This window comes from Bombina bombina, chromosome 3 (assembly GCF_027579735.1).
Source record: "Bombina bombina isolate aBomBom1 chromosome 3, aBomBom1.pri, whole genome shotgun sequence".
Lineage (NCBI taxonomy): Eukaryota > Metazoa > Chordata > Amphibia > Anura > Bombinatoridae > Bombina > Bombina bombina.
Genome location: NC_069501.1, coordinates 47,686,859 through 47,707,225, shown reverse-complemented (window position 1 = coordinate 47,707,225; position 20,367 = coordinate 47,686,859). Strand labels below are relative to the sequence as shown.

The 20,367-nt window shown below is 47.6% G+C and overlaps 1 protein-coding gene across 2 annotated transcripts in view; it reads right to left on the bottom strand.

Moving 5' to 3' along the window:
- Positions 1-20,367, bottom strand: part of SIDT1 (SID1 transmembrane family member 1) — a 321,104-nt gene that overhangs the window by 94,503 nt on the left and 206,234 nt on the right. For both annotated transcript variants that reach the window (XM_053705818.1, XM_053705819.1), the window contains exons 12-14: positions 19,276-19,347; positions 18,542-18,687; positions 5,355-5,428 (exon numbers count right to left, since the gene is read on the bottom strand). In XM_053705818.1, coding sequence (XP_053561793.1) covers positions 5,355-5,428; positions 18,542-18,687; positions 19,276-19,347 — 292 coding nt within the window. The remainder of the gene's footprint in view (positions 1-5,354; positions 5,429-18,541; positions 18,688-19,275; positions 19,348-20,367) is intronic.

Below are 20,367 nucleotides of genomic sequence, written 5' to 3'. Positions count from 1 at the left end.
TTCTATGGGTATAGTGGTGCGTTTGTTTAGAGTAGAAACCGCCCCCTCGACCTTGGGGACTGTCTGCCATAAGTCCTTTCTGGGGTCGACCATAGGAAACAATTTCTTAAATATGGGGGGGAGGGACGAAAGGTATACCGGGCCTTTCCCATTCTTTATTTACAATGTCCGCCACCCGCTTGGGTATAGGAAAAGCTTCGGGGGGCCCCGGGACCTCTAGGAACTTGTCCATTTTACATAATTTCTCTGGAATGACCAAATTCTCACAATCATCCAGAGTAGATAACACCTCCTTAAGCAGAGCGCGGAGATGTTCCAATTTAAATTTAAATGTAATCACATCAGGTTCAGCTTGTTGAGAAATTTTCCCTGAATCTGAAATTTCTCCCTCAGACAAAACCTCCCTGGCCCCCTCAGACTGGTGTAGGGGCACTTCAGAACCAATATCATCAGCGTCCTCATGCTCTTCAGTATTTTCTAAAACAGAGCAGTCGCGCTTTCGCTGATAAGTGGGCATTTTGGCTAAAATGTTTTTGATAGAATTATCCATTACAGCCGTTAATTGTTGCATAGTAAGGAGTATTGGCGCACTAGATGTACTAGGGGCCTCCTGTGTGGGCAAGACTGGCGTAGACGAAGGAGGGGATGATGCAGTACCATGCTTACTCCCCTCACTTGAGGAATCATCTTGGGCATCATTTTCTCTAAATTTTGTGTCACATAAATCACATCTATTTAAATGAGAAGGAACCTTGGCTTCCCCACATACAGAACACAGTCTATCTGGTAGTTCAGACATGTTAAACAGGCATAAACTTGATAACAAAGTACAAAAAACGTTTTAAAATAAAACCGTTACTGTCACTTTAAATTTTAAACTGAACACACTTTATTACTGCATATGTGAAAAAGTATGAAGGAATTGTTCAAAATTTCACCACAGTGTCTTAAAGCCTTAAAAGTATTGCACCCCAAATTTGGAAGCTTTAACCCTTAAAATAACGGAACCGGAGCCGTTTTTATATTTAACCCCTTTACAGTCCCTGGTATCTGCTTTGCTGAGACCCAACCAAGCCCAAAGGGGAATACGATACCAAATGACGCCTTCAGAAAGTCTTTTCTATGTATCAGAGCTCCTCACACATGCATCTGCATGTCATGCTTCCCAAAAACAAGTGCGCAATAGAGGCGCGAAAATGAGACTCTGCCTATGATTAGGGAAAGCCCCTAGAGAATAAGGTGTCCAATACAGTGCCTGCCGGTTATATTACATAGTTCCCAAGATTAAAATAATTCCTCAAGGCTATGGAGTATAAAATATGCTTATATATAAATCGTTTTAGCCCAGAAAATGTCTACAGTCTTAAAAGCCCTTGTGAAGCCCTTTTTTTCTTTATGTAATAAAAATGGCTTACCGGATCCCATAGGGAAAATGACAGCTTCCAGCATTACATCGTCTTGTTAGAAATGTGTCATACCTCAAGCAGCAAAAGTCTGCTCACTGTTTCCCCCAACTGAAGTTAATTCCTCTCAACAGTCCTGTGTGGAAACAGCCATCGATTTTAGTAACGGTTGCTAAAATCATTTTCCTCTTACAAACAGAAATCTTCATCTGTTTTCTGTTTCAGAGTAAATAGTACATACCAGCACTATTTTAAAATAACAAACTCTTGATTGAATAATAAAAACTACAGTTAAACACCAAAAAACTCTAAGCCATCTCCGTGGAGGTGTTGCCTGTACAACGGCAAAGAGAATGACTAGGGAAGGCGGAGCCTAGGAGGGATCATGTGACCAGCTTTGCTGGGCTCTTTGCCATTTCCTGTTGGGGAAGAGAATATCCCACAAGTAAGGATGACGCCGTGGACCGGACACACCTATGTTGGAGAAATAATCGTTTGTATCGCTCACATAAAAACCACTGAGCTAACATTCACTTGCATTTTGCTTTCAGGTTACAAACAATTGTAAACACTAAAAACCAAACCCCCAGTGAAATTAACTCCCTAAACACCAGATCCCTGCTATTAACCTCCTAACTGTCAGACCCCAACCACATTAACTCAATAAACCTTGAGTGTTTACCCCCAGGAGTTACAGATACAAGTCCCTAAGCAGCACGTGATTGGTGGGGTTGTGTGGCTGCCATGTCTGATTGGCTAGCTGCAAATAGCCTGCTTATGGGCTACAAGGCACCTGGCATACTTGCAGATCCCCAGCAGGACCTATCTGATAACAAGAGAGTGGCAATCCCTAAAGGTTATGAATAAAAGAGAACATAAATAGAGACCAGTCCTTATCATCTCATACAAAACTACATTTCATACACAATATTGTTAGTATCATTTATACTTTTCATGTAGCAAGTTAAATAAAATGGCAAATGTGAGGCTGATTTTCTTTTGGAGAATTAAAAAGAGGCTAATTATGTAACCTGTGGGCCAGTAGCGCAACTAATAACGCTTCTACGGTTTTATAACGTGACACTCATGTCTGCTCGGCCTCCGCTAGGATATACAGATCTCAGTGGCACTCAAAAGTCTGCTGCCCCCCTCCGCAAAGGTTTTAGGCCTTTTTCCCCTTAATATTTTTTGGGTCAGTGTGTGTGGGAGTTGAGGGAGGAAGGGAGAGAGAAAGGGAAAGAAGGGAGAGAGGAAGGGAGAGAAAGAAGAATAAACTTTGAAACAGTTACTGCCCTTCACATGCAACAACATACAGTAATAACCATCATTGAAGTAATGAAACTTTTTAAGTGTCCATTTACTATTTACTCTGTGGGTTCATGAATGCAGAGAAAGCTATTAGTAGCTAACATACATTAGCGCTGAGAGTTTATGATTAGACATCACATGAATGCCAATAAAGCTAGCTATTAGTAGCTAACATACATTAGCACTGAGAGTTTATGATTAGACATCACATGAATGCAGATAAAGCTAGTTATTAGTAGTTAACATACATTAGCGCTAAGAGTTTATGATTAGACATCACATGAATGCAGATAAAGCTAGTTATTAGTAGCTAACATACATTAGCACTGAGAGTTTATGATTAGACATCACATGAATGCAGAGAAAGCTATTAGTAGCTAACATACATTAGCACTGAGAGTTTATGATTAGACATCACATGAATGCCAATAAAGCTAGTTATTAGTAGCTAACATACATTAGCACTGAGAGTTTATGATTAGACATCACATGAATGCAGAGAAAGCTAGTTATTAGTAGCTAACATACATTAGCACTGAGAGTTTATGATTAGACATCACATGAATGCAGATAAAGCTAGCTATTAGTAGCTAACATACATTAGAGCTGAGAGTTTATGATTAGACATCACATGAATGCAGAGAAAGCTAGTTATTAGTAGCTAACATACATTAGCGCTGAGAGTTTATGATTAGACATCACATGAATGCAGAGAAAGCTAACTATTAGTAGCTAACATACATTAGCACTGAGAGTTTATGATGAGACATCACATGAATGCAGATAAAGCTAGTTATTAGTAGTTAACATACATTAGCGCTAAGAGTTTATGATTAGACATCACATGAATGCAGAGAAAGCTAGCTATTAGTAGCTAACATACATTAGCACTGAGAGTTTATGATTAGACATCACATGAATGCAGATAAAGCTAGTTATTAGTAGCTAACATACATTAGCGCTGAGAGTTTATGATTAGACATCACATGAATGCAGAGAGAGCTAGCTATTAGTAGCTAACATACATTAGCACTGAGAGTTTATGATTAGACATCACATGAATACAGAGAAAGCTAGCTATTAGTAGCTAACATACATTAGCGCTGAGAGTTTATGATTAGACATCACATGAATGCAGAGAAAGCTAGCTATTAGTAGCTAACATACATTATCGCTGAGAGTTTATGATTAGACATCACATGAATACAGAAAAAGCTAGCTATTAGTAGCTAACATACATTAGCGCTGATAGTTTATGATTAGAGATCACATGAATGCAGAGAAAGCTAGCTATTAGTAGCTAACATACATTAGCGCTGAGAGTTTATGATTAGACATCACATGAATGCAGAGAAAGCTAGCTATTAGTAACTAACATACATTAGCACTGAGAGTTTATGATTAGACATACATGAATGCAGAGAAAGCAAAGCTATTAGTAGCTAACATACATTAGCAATGAGAGTTTATGATTAGACATACATGAATGCAGAGAAAGCAAAGCTATTAGTAGCTAACATACATTAGCACTGAGAGTTTATGATTAGACATCACATGAATGCAGAGAAAGCTAGTTATTAGTAGCTAACATACATTAGCACTGAGAGTTTATGATTAGACATCACATGAATGCAGAGAAAGCTAGTTATTAGTAGCTAACATACATTAGCACTGAGAGTTTATGATTAGACATACATGAATGCAGAGAAAGCAAAGCTATTAGTAGCTAACATACATTAGCAATGAGAGTTTATGATTAGACATACATGAATGCAGAGACAGCAAAGCTATTAGTAGCTAACATACATTAGCGCTGAGAGTTTATGATTAGACATCACATGAATACAGAGAAAGCTAGCTATTAGTAGCTAACATACATTAGCGCTGAGAGTTTATGATTAGACATCACATGAATACAGAGAAAGCTAGCTATTAGTAGCTAACATACATTAGCGCTGAGAGTTTACGATTAGACATCACAAGCTGATCTAAGCAGTGCACAGACGCATCCAGTCTGTTAGTTACTAAGACCTGCAATAAGCACTGCGCTCGCAGTCCCACCACAGCTGATAAGGGGAGGCAGCATATCGGCACAAGGTCTTCTCCTCCAGCCTCACCTTGTAAGCATATCCCTGGGCAAGTTTCTCACCAAGAACGCTTCCGCTGCAAAAATGCTGGTGGCACTAAATGAAGCAACGGTTTAAAGGAGCACTGCTTGTAAAGAGCAACCTTAAACAGCGCACGTGCCCTGTCTTCTCTGTAAAAGCCTGCACTTTATTGCTCACTGTATTGTGTGCTGGCTTTTAGAGAGAGGATAGGGCAGATGTGCTTTCCCTCCTAAATCTGCTGCCCTAGGCACCGGCCTTGTTGGCCTAGGCCATAATACGCCCCTGACAGATCTGAATGACACGTGAATATATATCAGGTCTATTGTCTACTCACATAATGTTATGTGCCTTTGTAGGTCAGGATCTGGTTTACACACTGTCTAGAAGACTAAACATATCACTAATCTGATATATTGTAAACTGAGGGCACATACATTCATATAAAACGTGCTGTGAGATATATATTTATACAGATGACAGAAGTGAAATCTACTAAACCAGCTGTTACGTCACAAGCACTTCATGTGATACTAACCAAAAGTAAATCTTGTACTTCTTACTAATGATTCTTCTGTCCTTCACCGACAGGTCAGACACATACAGGAAGGTCTGTAGGAACAAAACACATCTCTTCTTTAGTGGAAATATAAACTACATAATCATCTTACTGATACACACACACACAGCAGAAAAAGGAGACAAACACCACAAAGATACACACACACACCCGACACAATAGTGTAGCATGTGTGTGTGAAGGCGTGTGTATGTATTTTTTTTATGTCTTTGTGTATGCGTCTTTTAGGTGTATGTGTGCGAGGTGGGGCTAGCGCTAGTTATGTGCATGTAGCTTGGGCAGCAGTGTGTGAGTGTGTGCAGGGGGGGGGGGGCTAGCGGTAGTAATGTGTATGTAGCTTGGGCAGCAGTGTGTGAGTGTGTGTGTGTGGGGGGGCTAGTGGTAGTAATGTGCATGTAGCTTGGGCAGCAGTATGTGAGTGTGTGTGTGGGGAGGGCTAGCGGTAGTAATGTGCATGTAGCTTGGGCAGCAGTGTGTGAGTGTATGTGTGGGGGGGCTAGCGGTAGTAATGTGCATGTAGCTTGGGCAGCAGTGTGTGCGCGTGCGGGGGCTAGCGGTAGTAATGTGCATGTAGCTTGGGCAGCAGTGTGTGAGTGTGTGTGTGCTGGGGGGGCTAGTGGTAGTAATGTGCATGTAGCTTGGACAGCAGTGTGTGACTGTGTGTGTGTGAGGGGGCTAGCGGTAGTAATGTGCATGTAGCTGGGGCAGCAGTGTGTGAGTGTGTGTGTGTGTGGGGGGGCTAGCGGTAGTAATCAGTAATGTGCATGTAGCTTGGGCAGCAGTGTGTGCGCGTGTGGGGGGGCTAGCAGTAGTAATGTGTATGTAGCTTGGGCAGCAGTGTGTGAGTTTGTGTGTGTGTGCGGGGGGGCTAGCGGTAGTAATGTGCATGTAGCTTGGGCACCAGTGTGTGAGTGTGTGTGTGTGGGGCTAGCGGTAGTAATGTGCATGTAGCTTGGGCAGCAGTGTGTGAGTGTGTGTACGGGGGGGGGGGCTAGCGGTAGTAATGTGCATGTAGCTGGGGGCAGCAGTGTGTGAGTGTGTGTGTGTGCGGGGGGGCTAGTGGTAGTAATGTGCATGTAGCTGGGGGCAGCAGTGTGTGAGTGTGTGTGTGTGCGGGGGGGCTAGCGGTAGTAATGTACATGTAGCTTAGGCAGCAGTGTGTGAGTGTGTGTGCGGGGGGGCTAACAGTAGTAATGTGCATGTAGCTTAAACAGCAGTGTGTGAGTGTGTGTGCGGGGGGGGGCAAGCGGTAGTAATGTGCATGTAGCTTGGGCAGCAGTGTGTGAGTGTGTGTGCGGGAAGGCTAGAGGTAGAAATGTGCATGTAGCTTGGGCAGCAGTGTGTGAGTGTATGTGCGGGGGGACTAGCGGTAGTAATGTGCATGTAGCTTGGGCAGCAGTGTGAGTTTGTGTGTGTGTGCGGGGGGGCTAGCGGTAGTAATGTGCATGTAGCTTGGGCAGCAGTGTGAGTTTGTGTGTGTGTGCGGGGGGGCTAGCGGTAGTAATGTGCATGTAGCTTAAACAGCAGTGTGTGAGTGTGTGTGCGGGGGGGGGCAAGCGGTAGTAATGTGCATGTAGCTTGGGCAGCAGTGTGTGAGTGTGTGTGCGGGAAGGCTAGAGGTAGAAATGTGCATGTAGCTTGGGCAGCAGTGTGTGAGTGTATGTGCGGGGGGACTAGCGGTAGTAATGTGCATGTAGCTTGGGCAGCAGTGTGAGTTTGTGTGTGTGTGCGGGGGGGCTAGCGGTAGTAATGTGCATGTAGCTTGGGCAGCAGTGTGAGTTTGTGTGTGTGTGCGGGGGGGCTAGCGGTAGTAATGTGCATGTAGCTTGGGAAGCAGTGTGTGAGTGTGTGTGTGCGGGGGGGGCTAGCGGTAGTAATGTGTATGTAGCTTGGGCAGCAGTGTGTGAGTGTGTGTGTGCGGGGGGGGGCTAGCGGTAGTTATGTGCATGTAGCTTGGGCAGCAGTGTGTGTGCGTGCGGGGGGGCTAGCGGTAGTAATGTGCATGTAGCTTGGGCAGCAGTGTGTGTGCGTGCGGGGGGCTAGCGGTAGTTATGTGCATTTAGCTTGGGCAGCAGTGTGTGAGTGTGTGTGTGTGAGGGGGCTAGCGGTAGTAATGTGCATGTAGCTGGGGCAGCAGTGTGTGAGTGTGTGTGTGTGAGGGGGCTAGCGGTAGTAATGTGCATGTAGCTGGGGCAGCAGTGTGTGAGTGTGTGTGTGCTGGGGGGGCTAGCGGTAGTAATGTGCATGTAGCTTGGACAGCAGTGTGTGAGTGTGTGCGGGGGGCTAGCGGTAGTAATGTGCATGTAGCTTGGGCACCAGTGTGTGAGTGTGTGTGTGCTGGGGGGGCTAGCGGTAGTAATGTGCATGTAGCTTGGGCACCAGTGTGTGAGTGTGTGTGTGCTGGGGGGGCTAGCGGTAGTAATGTGCATGTAGCTTGGGCACCAGTGTGTGAGTGTGTGTGAGGGGGCTAGCGGTAGTAATGTGCATGTAGCTGGGGGCAGCAGTGTGTGAGTGTGTGTGCTGGGGGGGCTAGCGGTAGTAATGTGCATGTAGCTTGGGCAGCAGTGTGTGTGTGTGTGTGTGGGTCTAGCGGTAGTAATGTGCATGTAGCTTGGGCAGCAGTGTGTGTGTGCGTGCGGGGGGGCTAGCGGTAGTAATGTGCATGTAGCTTGAGCAGCAGTGTGGGAGTGTGTGTATGGGGGGGCAAGCGGTAGTAATGTGCATGTAGCTTGGGCAGCAGTGTGTAAGTGTGTGTGTGTGCGGGGGGGCTAGCGGTAGTAATGTGCATGTAGCTTGGGCAGCAGTGTGTGAGTGTGTGTGTGAGTGTGTGTGTGCGGGGGGGCTAGTGGTGGTAATGTGCATGTAGCTTGGGCAGCAGTGTGTGAGTGTGTGTATGGGGGGGCTAGCGGTAGTAATGTGCATGTAGCTTGGGCAGCAGTGTGTAAGTGTGTGTGTGCGGGGGGGGGCTAGCGGTAGTAATGTGCATGTAGCTTGGGCAGCAGTGTGTGAGTGTGTGTGTGCGGGGGGGCTAGCGGTAGTAATGTGCATGTAGCTTGGGCAGCAGTGTGTGAGTGTGTGTGTGCGGGGGGGCTAGTGGTGGTAATGTGCATGTAGCTTGGGCAGCAGTGTGTGAGTGTGTGTATGGGGGGGCTAGCGGTAGTAATGTGCATGTAGCTTGGGCAGCAGTGTGTAAGTGTGAGTGTGCGGGGGGGGGCTAGCGGTAGTAATGTGCATGTAGCTTGGGCAGCAGTGTGTGAGTGTGTGTGTGGGGGGGGGGCTAGCGGTAGTAATCAGTAATGTGCATGTAGCTTGGGCAGCAGTGTGTGAGTGTGTGTGTGCGGGGGGCTAGCGGTAGTAATCAGTAATGTGCATGTAGCTTGGGCAGCAGTGTGTGAGTGTGTGTGTGTGGGGGGCTAGCGGTAGTAATGTGCATGTAGCTTGGGCAGCAGTGTGTGAGTGTGTGTGTGTGGGGGGCTAGCGGTAGTAATGTGCATGTAGCTTGGGCAGTAGTGTGTGAGTGTGTGTGTGTGGGGGGCTAGCGGTAGTAATGTGCATGAAGCTTGGGCAGCAGTGTGTGAGTGTGTGTGTGTGGGGGGGCTAGCGGTAGTAATCAGTAATGTGCATGTAGCTTGGGCAGCAGTGTGTGAGTGTGTGCGGGGGGGCTAGCGGTAGTAATGTGCATGTAGCTTGGGCAGCAGTGTGTGTGCGTGTGGGGGGGCTAGCAGTAGTAATGTGTATGTAGCTTGGGCAGCAGTGTGTGAGTTTGTGTGTGTGCGGGGGGGGGCTAGCGGTAGTAATGTGCATGTAGCTTGGGCAGCAGTGTGTGAGTGTGTGTGTGTGCGGGGGGGCTAGCGGTAGTAATGTGCATGTAGCTTGGGCACCAGTGTGTGTGTGTGTGTGTGGGGCTAGCGGTAGTAATGTGCATGTAGCTTGGGCAGCAGTGTGTGAGTGTGTGTACGGGGGGGCTAGCGGTAGTAATGTGCATGTAGCTGGGGGCAGCAGTGTGTGAGTGTGTGTGTGTGCGGGGGGGCTAGTGGTAGTAATGTGCATGTAGCTGGGGGCAGCAGTGTGTGAGTGTGTGAGTGTGTGCGGGGGGGCTAACAGTAGTAATGTGCATGTAGCTTAAACAGCAGTATGTGAGTGTGTGTGTGCGGGGGGGGCAAGCGGTAGTAATGTGCATGTAGCTTGGGCAGCAGTGTGAGTTTGTGTGTGTGTGCGGGGGGGCTAGCGGTAGTAGTGTGCATGTCGCTTGGGCAGCAGTGTGTGTGCGTGCGGGGGGACTAGCGGTAGTTATGTGCATGTAGCTTGGGCAGCAGTGTGTGAGTGTGTGTGTGCGGGGGGGGGCTAGCGGTAGTAATGTGCATGTAGCTTGGGCAGCAGTGTGTGAGTGTGTGTGTGCGGGGGGGCTAGCGGTAGTAATGTGCATGTAGCTTAGGCAGCAGTGTGTGAGTGTGTGTGTGCGGGGGGGCTAGCGGTAGTAATGTGCATGTAGCTTAGGCAGCAGTGTGTGAGTGTGTGTGCGGGGGGGCTAGAGGTAGTAATGTACATGTAGCTTAGGCAGCAGTGTGTGAGTGTGTGTGCGGGGGGGCTAACAGTAGTAATGTGCATGTAGCTGGGGCAGCAGTGTGTGAGTGTGTGCGGGGGGCTAGCGGTAGTAATGTGCATGTAGCTTGGGCAGCAGTGTGTGAGTGTGTGCGGGGGGCTAGCGGTAGTAATGTGCATGTAGCTTGGACAGCAGTGTGTGAGTGTGTGTGTGTGAGGGGGCTAGCGGTAGTAATGTGCATGTAGCTGGGGCAGCAGTGTGTGAGTGTGTGTGTGCTGGGGGGGCTAGCGGTAGTAATGTGCATGTAGCTTGGGCAGCAGTGTGTGAGTGTGTGTGTGTGGGTCTAGCGGTAGTAATGTGCATGTAGCTTGGGCAGCAGTGTGTGAGTGTGTGCGTGCGGGGGGGCTAGCGGTAGTAATGTGCATGTAGCTTGGGCAGCAGTGTGTGAGTGTGTGCGTGCGGGGGGGCTAGCGGTAGTAATGTGCATGTAGCTTGGGCAGCAGTGTGTGAGTGTGTGCGTGCGGGGGGGCTAGCGGTAGTAATGTGCATGTAGCTTGAGCAGCAGTGTGTGAGTGTGTGCGGGGGGCTAGCGGTAGTAATGTGCATGGAGCTTGGGCAGCAGTGTGTGAGTGTGTGTGTGCGGGGGGGCTAGCGGTAGTAATGTGCATGGAGCTTGGGCAGCAGTGTGTGAGTGTGTGTGTGAGTGTGTGTGTGCAGGGGGGCTAGTGGTGGTAATGTGCATGTAGCTTGGGCAGCAGTGTGTGAGTGTGTGTGTGGGGGGGCTAGCGGTAGTAATGTGCATGTAGCTTGGGCAGCAGTGTGTAAGTGTGTGTGTGCGGGGGGGGGGCTAGCGGTAGTAATGTGCATGTAGCTTGGGCAGCAGTGTGTGAGTGTATGTGCGGGGGGACTAGCGGTAGTTATGTGCATGTAGCTTGGGCAGCAGTGTGTGTGCGTGCGGGGGGGCTAGCGGTAGTAATGTGCATGTAGCTTGGGCAGCAGTGTGTGTGCGTGCGGGGGGCTAGCGGTTGTAATGTGCATGTAGCTTGGGCAGCAGTGTGTGAGTGTGTGTGTGCTGGGGGGGCTAGTGATAGTAATGTGCATGTAGCTTGGACAGCAGTGTGTGAGTGTGTGTGTGTGAGGGGGCTAGCGGTAGTAATGTGCATGTAGCTGGGGCAGCAGTGTGTGAGTGTGTGTGTGCTGGGGGGGCTAGCGGTAGTAATGTGCATGTAGTTGGACAGCAGTGTGTGAGTGTGTGTGTGTGAGGGGCTAGCGGTAGTAATATGCATGTAGCTGGGGGCAGCAGTGTGTGAGTGTGTGTGTGCTGGGGGGGCTAGCGGTAGTAATGTGCATGTAGCTTGGGCAGCAGTGTGTGTGTGTGTGGGGGTCTAGCGGTAGTAATGTGCATGTAGCTTGGGCAGCAGTGTGTGTGTGCGTGCGGGGGGGCTAGCGGTAGTAATGTGCATGTAGCTTGAGCAGCAGTGTGGGAGTGTGTGTATGGGGGGGCTAGCGGTAGTAATGTACATGGAGCTTGGGCAGCAGTGTGTGAGTGTGTGCGTGCGGGGGGCTAGCGGTAGTAATGTGCATGTAGCTTGGGCAGCAGTGTGTGAGTGTGTGTGTGTGCGGGGGGGCTAGTGGTGGTAATGTGCATGTAGCTTGGGCAGCAGTGTGTGAGTGTGTGTGTGCAGGGGGATCTAGCGGTAGTAATGTGCATGTAGCTTGGGCAGCAGTGTGTGAGTGTGTGTGTGCGGGGGGGCTAGTGGTGGTAATGTGCATGTAGCTTGGGCAGCAGTGTGTGAGTGTGTGTGTGCGGGGGGGCTAGCGGTAGTAATGTGCATGTAGCTTGGGCAGCAGTGTGTGAGTGTGTGTGTGCGGGGGGGCTAGCGGTAGTAATGTGCATGTAGCTTGGGCAGCAGTGTGTGTGCGTGTGGGGGGGCTAGCAGTAGTAATGTGTATGTAGCTTGGGCAGCAGTGTGTGAGTTTGTGTGTGTGTGCGGGGGGGCTAGCGGTAGTAATGTGCATGTAGCTTGGGCAGCAGTGTGTGTGCGTGTGGGGGGGCTAGCAGTAGTAATGTGTATGTAGCTTGGGCAGCAGTGTGTGAGTTTGTGTGTGTGTGCGGGGGGGCTAGCGGTAGTAATGTGCATGTAGCTTGGGCACCAGTGTGTGAGTGTGTGTGTGGGGCTAGCGGTAGTAATGTGCATGTAGCTTGGGCAGCAGTGTGTGAGTGTGTGTACGGGGGGGGCTAGCGGTAGTAATGTGCATGTAGCTTGGACAGCAGTGTGTGAGTGTGTGTGTGTGCGGGGGGCCTAGTGGTAGTAATGTGCATGTAGCTGGGGGCAGCAGTGTGTGAGTGTGTGTGTGTGTGTGGGGACTAGCGGTAGTAATGTACATGTAGCTTAGGCAGCAGTGTGTGAGTGTGTGTGCGGGGGGGCTAACAGTAGTAATGTGCATGTAGCTTAAACAGCAGTATGTGAGTGTGTGTGTGCGGGGGGGGGGGCAAGCGGCAGTAATGTGCATGTAGCTTGGGCAGCAGTGTGTGAGTGTGTGTGTGTGCGGGGGGGCTAGCGGTAGTAATGTGCATGTAGCTTGGGCACCAGTGTGTGAGTGTGTGTGTGGGGCTAGCGGTAGTAATGTGCATGTAGCTTGGGCAGCAGTGTGTGAGTGTGTGTACGGGGGGGGCTAGCGGTAGTAATGTGCATGTAGCTTGGACAGCAGTGTGTGAGTGTGTGTGCGGGGGGCCTAGTGGTAGTAATGTGCATGTAGCTGGGGGCAGCAGTGTGTGAGTGTGTGTGTGTGTGTGTGGGGACTAGCGGTAGTAATGTACATGTAGCTTAGGCAGCAGTGTGTGAGTGTGTGTGCGGGGGGGCTAACAGTAGTAATGTGCATGTAGCTTAAACAGCAGTGTGTGAGTGTGTGTGCGGGGGGGGGGGCAAGCGGTAGTAATGTGCATGTAGCTTGGGCAGCAGTGTGTGAGTGTGTGTGTGTGCGGGGGGGCTAGAGGTAGAAATGTGCATGTAGCTTGGGCAGCAGTGTGAGTTTGTGTGTGCGGGGGGGCTAGCGGTAGTAATGTGCATGTAGCTTGGGAAGCAGTGTGTGAGTGTGTGTGTGCAGGGGGGGCTAGCGGTAGTAATGTGCATGTAGCTTGGGCAGCAGTGTGTGAGTGTGTGCGTGCGGGGGGGCTAGCGGTAGTAATGTGCATGTAGCTTGGGCAGTAGTGTGTGAGTGTGTGTGCAGGGGGACTAGCGGTAGTAATGTGCATGTCGCTTGGGCAGCAGTGTGTGTGCGTGCGGGGGGACTAGCGGTAGTTATGTGCATGTAGCTTGGGAAGCAGTGTGTGAGTGTGTGTGTGCAGGGGGGGCTAGCGGTAGTAATGTGCATGTAGCTTGGGCAGCAGTTTGTGAGTGTGTGTGTGCAGGGGGGGCTAGCGGTAGTAATGTGCATGTAGCTTGGGCAGCAGTGTGTGTGCGTGCGGGGGGGGCTAGCGGTAGTAATGTGCATGTAGCTTGGGCAGCAGTGTGTGTGCGTGTGGGGGGCTAGCGGTAGTTATGTGCATGTAGCTTGGGCAGCAGTGTGTGTGCGTGCGGGGGGGGCTAGCGGTAGTAATGTGCATGTAGCTTGGGCAGCAGTGTGTGTGCGTGCGGGGGGGGCTAGCGGTAGTAATGTGCATGTAGCTTGGGCAGCAGTGTGTGTGCGTGTGGGGGGCTAGCGGTAGTTATGTGCATGTAGCTTGGGCAGCAGTGTGTGTGTGTGCGGGGGGGCTAGCGGTAGTAATGTGCATGTAGCTTGGGCAGCAGTGTGTGCGCGTGCGGGGGCTAGCGGTAGTAATACGCATGTAGCTTGGGCAGCAGTGTGTGAGTGTGTGTGTGCTGGGGGGGCTAGTGGTAGTAATGTGCATGTAGCTTGGACAGCAGTGTGTGAGTGTGTGTGTGTGAGGGGGCTAGCGGTAGTAATGTGCATGTAGCTGGGGCAGCAGTGTGTGAGTGTGTGTGTGCTGGGGGGGCTAGTGGTAGTAATGTGCATGTAGCTTGGACAGCAGTGTGTGAGTGTGTGCGGGGGGCTAGCGGTAGTAATGTGCATGTAGCTTGGGCAGCAGTGTGTGTGTGTGTGCGGGGGGACTAGCGGTAGTAATGTGCATGTAGCTTGGGCAGCAGTGTGTGAGTGTGTGTGTGCTGGGGGGGCTAGTGGTAGTAATGTGCATGTAGCTTGGGCAGCAGTGTGTGAGTGTGTGTGTGCTGGGGGGGCTAGTGGTAGTAATGTGCATGTAGCTTGGGCAGCAGTGTGTGAGTGTGTGCGGGGGGCTAGCGGTAGTAATGTGCATGTAGCTTGGGCAGCAGTGTGTGAGTGTGTGTGTGCTGGGGGGGCTAGCGGTAGTAATGTGCATGTAGCTGGGGCAGCAGTGTGTGAGTGTGTGTGTGCTGGGGGGGCTAGTGGTAGTAATGTGCATGTAGCTTGGGCAGCAGTGTGTGAGTGTGTGCGGGGGGCTAGCGGTAGTAATGTGCATGTAGCTTGGGCAGCAGTGTGTGAGTGTGTGTGCAGGGGGACTAGCGGTAGTAATGTGCATGTCGCTTGGGCAGCAGTGTGTGAGTGTGTGTGTGCAGGGGGGCTAGCGGTAGTAATGTGCATGTAGCTTGGGCAGCAGTGTGTGAGTGTGTGTGTGTGTGTGTGTGGGGCTAGCGGTAGTAATGTGCATGTAGCTTGGGCAGCAGTGTGTGTGTGTGTGTGTGTGTGGGGGGGGGGGGCTAGCGGTAGTAATGTGCATGTAGCTTGGGCAGCAGTGTGTGAGTGTGTGTGTGTGTGGGGGGGGGCTAGCGGTAGTAATGTGCATGTAGCTGGGGGCAGCTGTGTTTGTGAGTGTGTGTGTGTGGGGGGCTGGCGGTAGAAATGTGCATGTAGCTGGGGGCAGCAGTGTGTGAGTGTAAGTATGTGGCACAGGCTATGAACAAGTGTGGGGGGTTATGGGCAGTAATGTGTGGGGTGTTTGTGTGTGTATTCAGCTTGGGGTTATATTGTATGTGTCTATAAGACTGAGGTCAATGGTGTGTTTGTGCCTCTTGCAGTGGAGTGTGAGTTAGTGTAATAGCGTGTCTGTGTGCATGAGTGTATGTGGCTGCTGCAGTGGGATGTGTGTGTATGAGTCTGGTGCAGTGTGTGTGCATGTGTGCGCAGCGGCTGCAGTGATGTGTGTGTATACAGCTGATGCAGTGGGGTGCATGTGTGTGAGTATGTGTATGAGTCTGATGCAATGCGTGTACATGTGTTTGCAGCTGCTACACTGGTGTGTGTATGTATGCAGCTGTTGTACTGGTGTGTGTGTGTGTTTGCAGCTGATGCAGAGGTGTGTGTGTGTATGGTGGTGTGTGTGTATGCAGCTGATGCAGAGGTGTGTGTGTGTATGGTGGTGTGTGTGTATGCAGCTGATGCAGAGGTGTGTGTATGGTGGTGTGTGTGTGTATGCAACTGATGGAGTGGTGTGTGTGTGTATGGTGGTGTGTGGGTGTATGCAGCTGATGCAGAGGTGTGTGTGTGTATGGTGGTGTGTGTGTATGCAACTGCTGCACTGCTGTGTGTGTGTGTGTATGCAGCTAATGCCGGGATGTGTGTGTGTATGGTGGTGTGTGTGTGTGTATGCAACTGTTGGAGTGGTGTGTTTGTGTATGGTGGTGTGTGTATGCAGCTGATGAAGAGGTGTGTGTGTGTATGGTGGTGACGTGTAAGTGTATACAGCTACTGCACTGTTGTGTGTGTGTATGCAGCTAATGCAGTGATGTGTGTGTGTATGCAGCTAATGCAGTGATGTGTGTGTGTATGTATGCAGCTGATGCAGTGATGTGTGTGTGTATATAGCTGATGTAGTGGTGTGTGTATGCATATACAGCTGATGCAATTGTGTTTGTGTATGCAGCTAATGCAGTGATGTGTGTTTGTGTGTGTGTATACAGCTGATGCAGTGGTGTGTGTGTGTGTGTGTATACAGCTGATGCAGTAGTGTGTGTTTATGCAGCTAATGAAGTGATGTGTATGTGTGTATACAGCTGATGCAGTGATGTGTGTGTATACAACTGATGCAGTGGCGTGTGTATATACCTGATGCAGTGGCGTGTGCATACAGCTGATGCAGTGGTGTGTGTGTATACAGCTAATACAGTGATATGTGCGTGTGTATACAGCTAATACAGCAATGTGTGTGTGTCTATACAGCTGATGCAGTTGCATGTGTGTATACAGCTGATGCAGTGGTGTGTGTGTATACAGCTAATACAATGATGTGTGTGTATACAGCTGATGCAGTGGTGTATGTGTATACAGCTGATGCAGTGGTGGGTATATGTAGACAGCTAATACAGTGATGTGTGTGTGTGTATACAGCTAATACAGTGATGTGTGTGTATACAGCTGATGCAGTGGTGTGTGTGTGTATACAGCTGATGCAGTGGTGTGTGTGTGTATACAGCTGATGCCGTGGTGTGTGACCATGTGTATGAGTCTGGTGTAGTGCGTGTGCATGTGTATAAGTCTGGTGTAGTGCGTGTGCATGTGTTTATGTATAGGTCTGGTGTAGTAGTGTGCATGTGTATCTATAGGTCTGGTGTAGTATGGTGCATGTGTGTATGTATAGGTCTGGTGTAGTAGTGTGCATGTGTGTATGTATAAATCTAGTGTAGTAGAGTGCATGTGTATGTATAGGTCTGGTGTAGTAGTGTGAATGTGTATGTATAGGTCTCGGGTAGAAGTGTGCATGTGTATGTATAGGTCTTGTGTAGTAGAGTGCATGTGTGTATGATAGGTCTGGTGTAATAGAGTGCATATGTGTATGTATAGGTCAGGTGTAGTAGTGTGCATGTGTGTATGTATAAATCTAGTGTAGTAGAGTGCATGTGTATGTATAGGTCTGGTGTAGTAGTGTGAATGTGTATGTATAGGTCTCGGGTAGAAGTGTGCATGTGTATGTATAGGTCTGGTGTAGTAGAGTGCATGTGTATGTATAGGTCTGGTTTAGTAGAGTGCATGTGTGTATTTTTTAGATCTGGTGTAGTAGAGAGCATGAGTATGTATAGGTCTGGTGTAGTAGTGTGCATGTGTGTATGTATAGGTCTGGGGTAGGAGTGTGCATGTGTATGTATAGGTCTGGTGTAGTAGAGTGCATGTGTGTATGATAGGTATGGTGTAGTAGTGTGAATGTGTATGTATTGGTCTGGTGTAGAAGCGTGCATGTGTATGTATAGGTCTGGTGTAGTAGAGTGCATGTGTGTATGATAGGTATGGTGTAGTAGTGTGAATGTGTATGTATTGGTCTGGTGTAGAAGTGTGCATGCATATGTATAGGTCTGGTGTAGTAGAGTGCATGTGTATGTATAGGTCTGGTGTAGTAGAGTGCATGTGTGTATTTTATAGATCTGGTGTAGTAGAGAGCATGAGTATGTATAGGTCTGGTGTAGTAGTGTGCATGTGTGTATGTATAAATCTAGTGTAGTAGAGTGCATGTGTATGTATAGGTCTGGTGTAGTAGTGTGAATGTGTATGTATAGGTCTGGTGTAGTAGTGTGAATGTGTATGTATAGGTCTGGTGTAGTAGTGTGAATGTGTATGTATAGGTCTGGTGTAGTAGTGTGAATGTGTATGTATACAGTAGGTTTGGGGATAGAAGTGTGCATGTGTATGTATTTTTATTTTTCATTTTTTATTAGTTTGCAAACACATTTTTCAAACACATTTTTAAAGCACATATCTCTTTGGTGTTTTGTTTTGTTTTCAATTTTTTGTTTTCAATTTTTTGTTTTTTTGGTTTTTACACAGATCATTTATCATTTGATTACTCACTATTTTTCGAGTAAGGATTTTTCTAAGACTCACTATCCACAAGTTTCTTTATATATTGGACTAAGGGACAAATCTGACATCATCTTACCAGACAGGTTTAATGCTTAATTAGCCATACAAATTTCATCACTACCCCAATTATATGTTATCACTACTTCCACTATATGTTTTATATGTTTTTATCATGCCGTATGTTTTAAATGTGTTATATTGTTAACATGGATCCATGATTGATTTTATATTTTGTGAATATTTTGTCAATACCTATATTTTGTGAACATATTATGTGAATATTGGTATTATACATATGTTAGTTTTAAATCTTTAAATAAATGTTTTATTGAGAACATATATTGTGAATACATAATCCTTTGCCTTCCTTGAGGCGCTCCTTAGATCTCCCTCTGTATGTATAGGTCTGGTGTAGTAGAGCGCATGTGTGTATTTTTTAGATCTGGTGTAGTAGAGAGCATGAGTATGTATAGGTCTGGTATAGTAGTGTGCATGTGTGTATGTATAGGTCTGGTGTAGTAGTGTGCATGTGGGTATGTATAGGTATGGTGTAGTACAGTGCATGGGTGTATGTATAGGTCTGGTGTAGAAGTGTGCATGTGTGTATGTATAGGTCTGATTTAGTAGATTGCATGTGTATGTATAGGTCTGGTGTAGTAGTGTGCATGTGTGTATGTATAGATCTGGTGTAGTAGTGTGTATGTATAGATCTGGTGTAGTAGAATGCACGTGCATGTATCTAATGATAGAGTGCATGTGTGTATGTATAAAGTACCTTTGCACGAATGACATTCTTATCACCCTCCATCTCTGGGAGGGCTTCAAAGTCACTGTCTTCATCAGCTGAGCTGTCGGAGTACATGCGTGGCCGGGGGATGGCTGCAGGAGGGGGGATTTTACCGGTCCCGGGACTCGACTCATCTGTGAATAGTATGACAGTAAAATCATATGAAGTCACTTGCCTGATAGACTGAGAAGCTTCACACTGCACCATTGCTTTATTATTATGTATATTTATATTTGTGCACTGATAGTAGGTCACATAGCACAGAGCAAACTGAGGGTTAGATCCTTTGTCAGCTGCTGTAAAAAAATGTTCTGAGAGTTTTTCATGGATCCATTTTAGCGGCCATGTTACCCTCAGACCCATATTACTTAGTGCTTATATTGTGTGTGTCCTTAAGACTGACCACAATGACACCAGCCAATACTGAGCTTCTGACCCATCTCACAATAACACTGGTACCTAAATCATATGCAATAAACTACCAGCCCCACTCACAAACACAACTTCCTATGTGAACTCCTCACAAGTTAATTCTACTAAACCCAACCGTTACCCAGAACCCACCCAACTGCAATTTACATTTGTTTTATACTTATTTTGTCTGTATCACTCTTGATACTTCCTACATTTTAAGGGTATAGCGGTTTTGAAGTATTGAACCCCCATGTGTAGCAAAATGTACAGAATATGTTGGTCCTAAGGAACAACCCCTCATGTCTTACCAATGGCGCCGTAACTGCTCCCTTCAGGGGTACTGGTGGTGATGGGATGTGACATAGACACTGTACCTTCACCTGCAGGATACACACAACAAGCTGACTCTATTGTAACGGGACATCATGTCCATATAACACACAAATACATACATCAATATAATAGCAAATGTAACAAGAAACCTATTGAAGGTCGATATGATCTGATCTTACTGAAGTCCCTAATTCTCTAGCTTATAGTAGATTTATTGTATAAGGCCTACTATAAGTGCTGCATACTGTTTCTAATATTTTATTTTAAAGCAACCGGGATCTCTTGCGTAACATTAGCGAGTGTGGGGTGCAGTGCGCAATAAGATTACAAGTCGCGCACAACGGATAACCCACGGCCCAGTGTTGTAAGCATCATCACAATAGCGCTATGTTATAACGGTATCCGCATTGCATTCGTGTTTGAAGGTACAGTAGTCGCACCAAGAAGCGTTACTATACTTCACTGTGGAGGCGATGCTACTTTTACAATGGCAGAATGCACAGTATCGCCACCTGCAGCAAAGTTGTAATGTAAATGAACTTGTAGACTGTACTGAGCGGTAATACATTTACATGTGTCAACCCAAACTCACCGTCTTTGTTACAATAGTGAAACTAGGACATTAATAATAAACCTATGAGCTGAGGGAATGTGGGTATATTGTACATGTATGTATTTATATATATATCTATACACACACACACATACAGGGAGTGCAGAATTATTAGGCAAATGAGTATTTTGACCACATCATCCTCTTTATGCATGTTGTCTTACTCCAAGCTGTATAGGCTCGAAAGCCTACTACCAATTAAGCATATTAGGTGATGTGCATCTCTGTAATGAGAAGGGGTGTGGTCTAATGACATCAACACCCTATATCAGGTGTGCATAATTATTAGGCAACTTCCTTTCCTTTGGCAAAATGGGTCAAAAGAAGGACTTGACAGGCTCAGAAAAGTAAAAAATAGTGAGATATCTTGCAGAGGGATGCAGCACTCTTAAAATTGCAAAGCTTCTGAAGCGTGATCATCGAACAATCAAGCGTGGATTGATATATAGATATA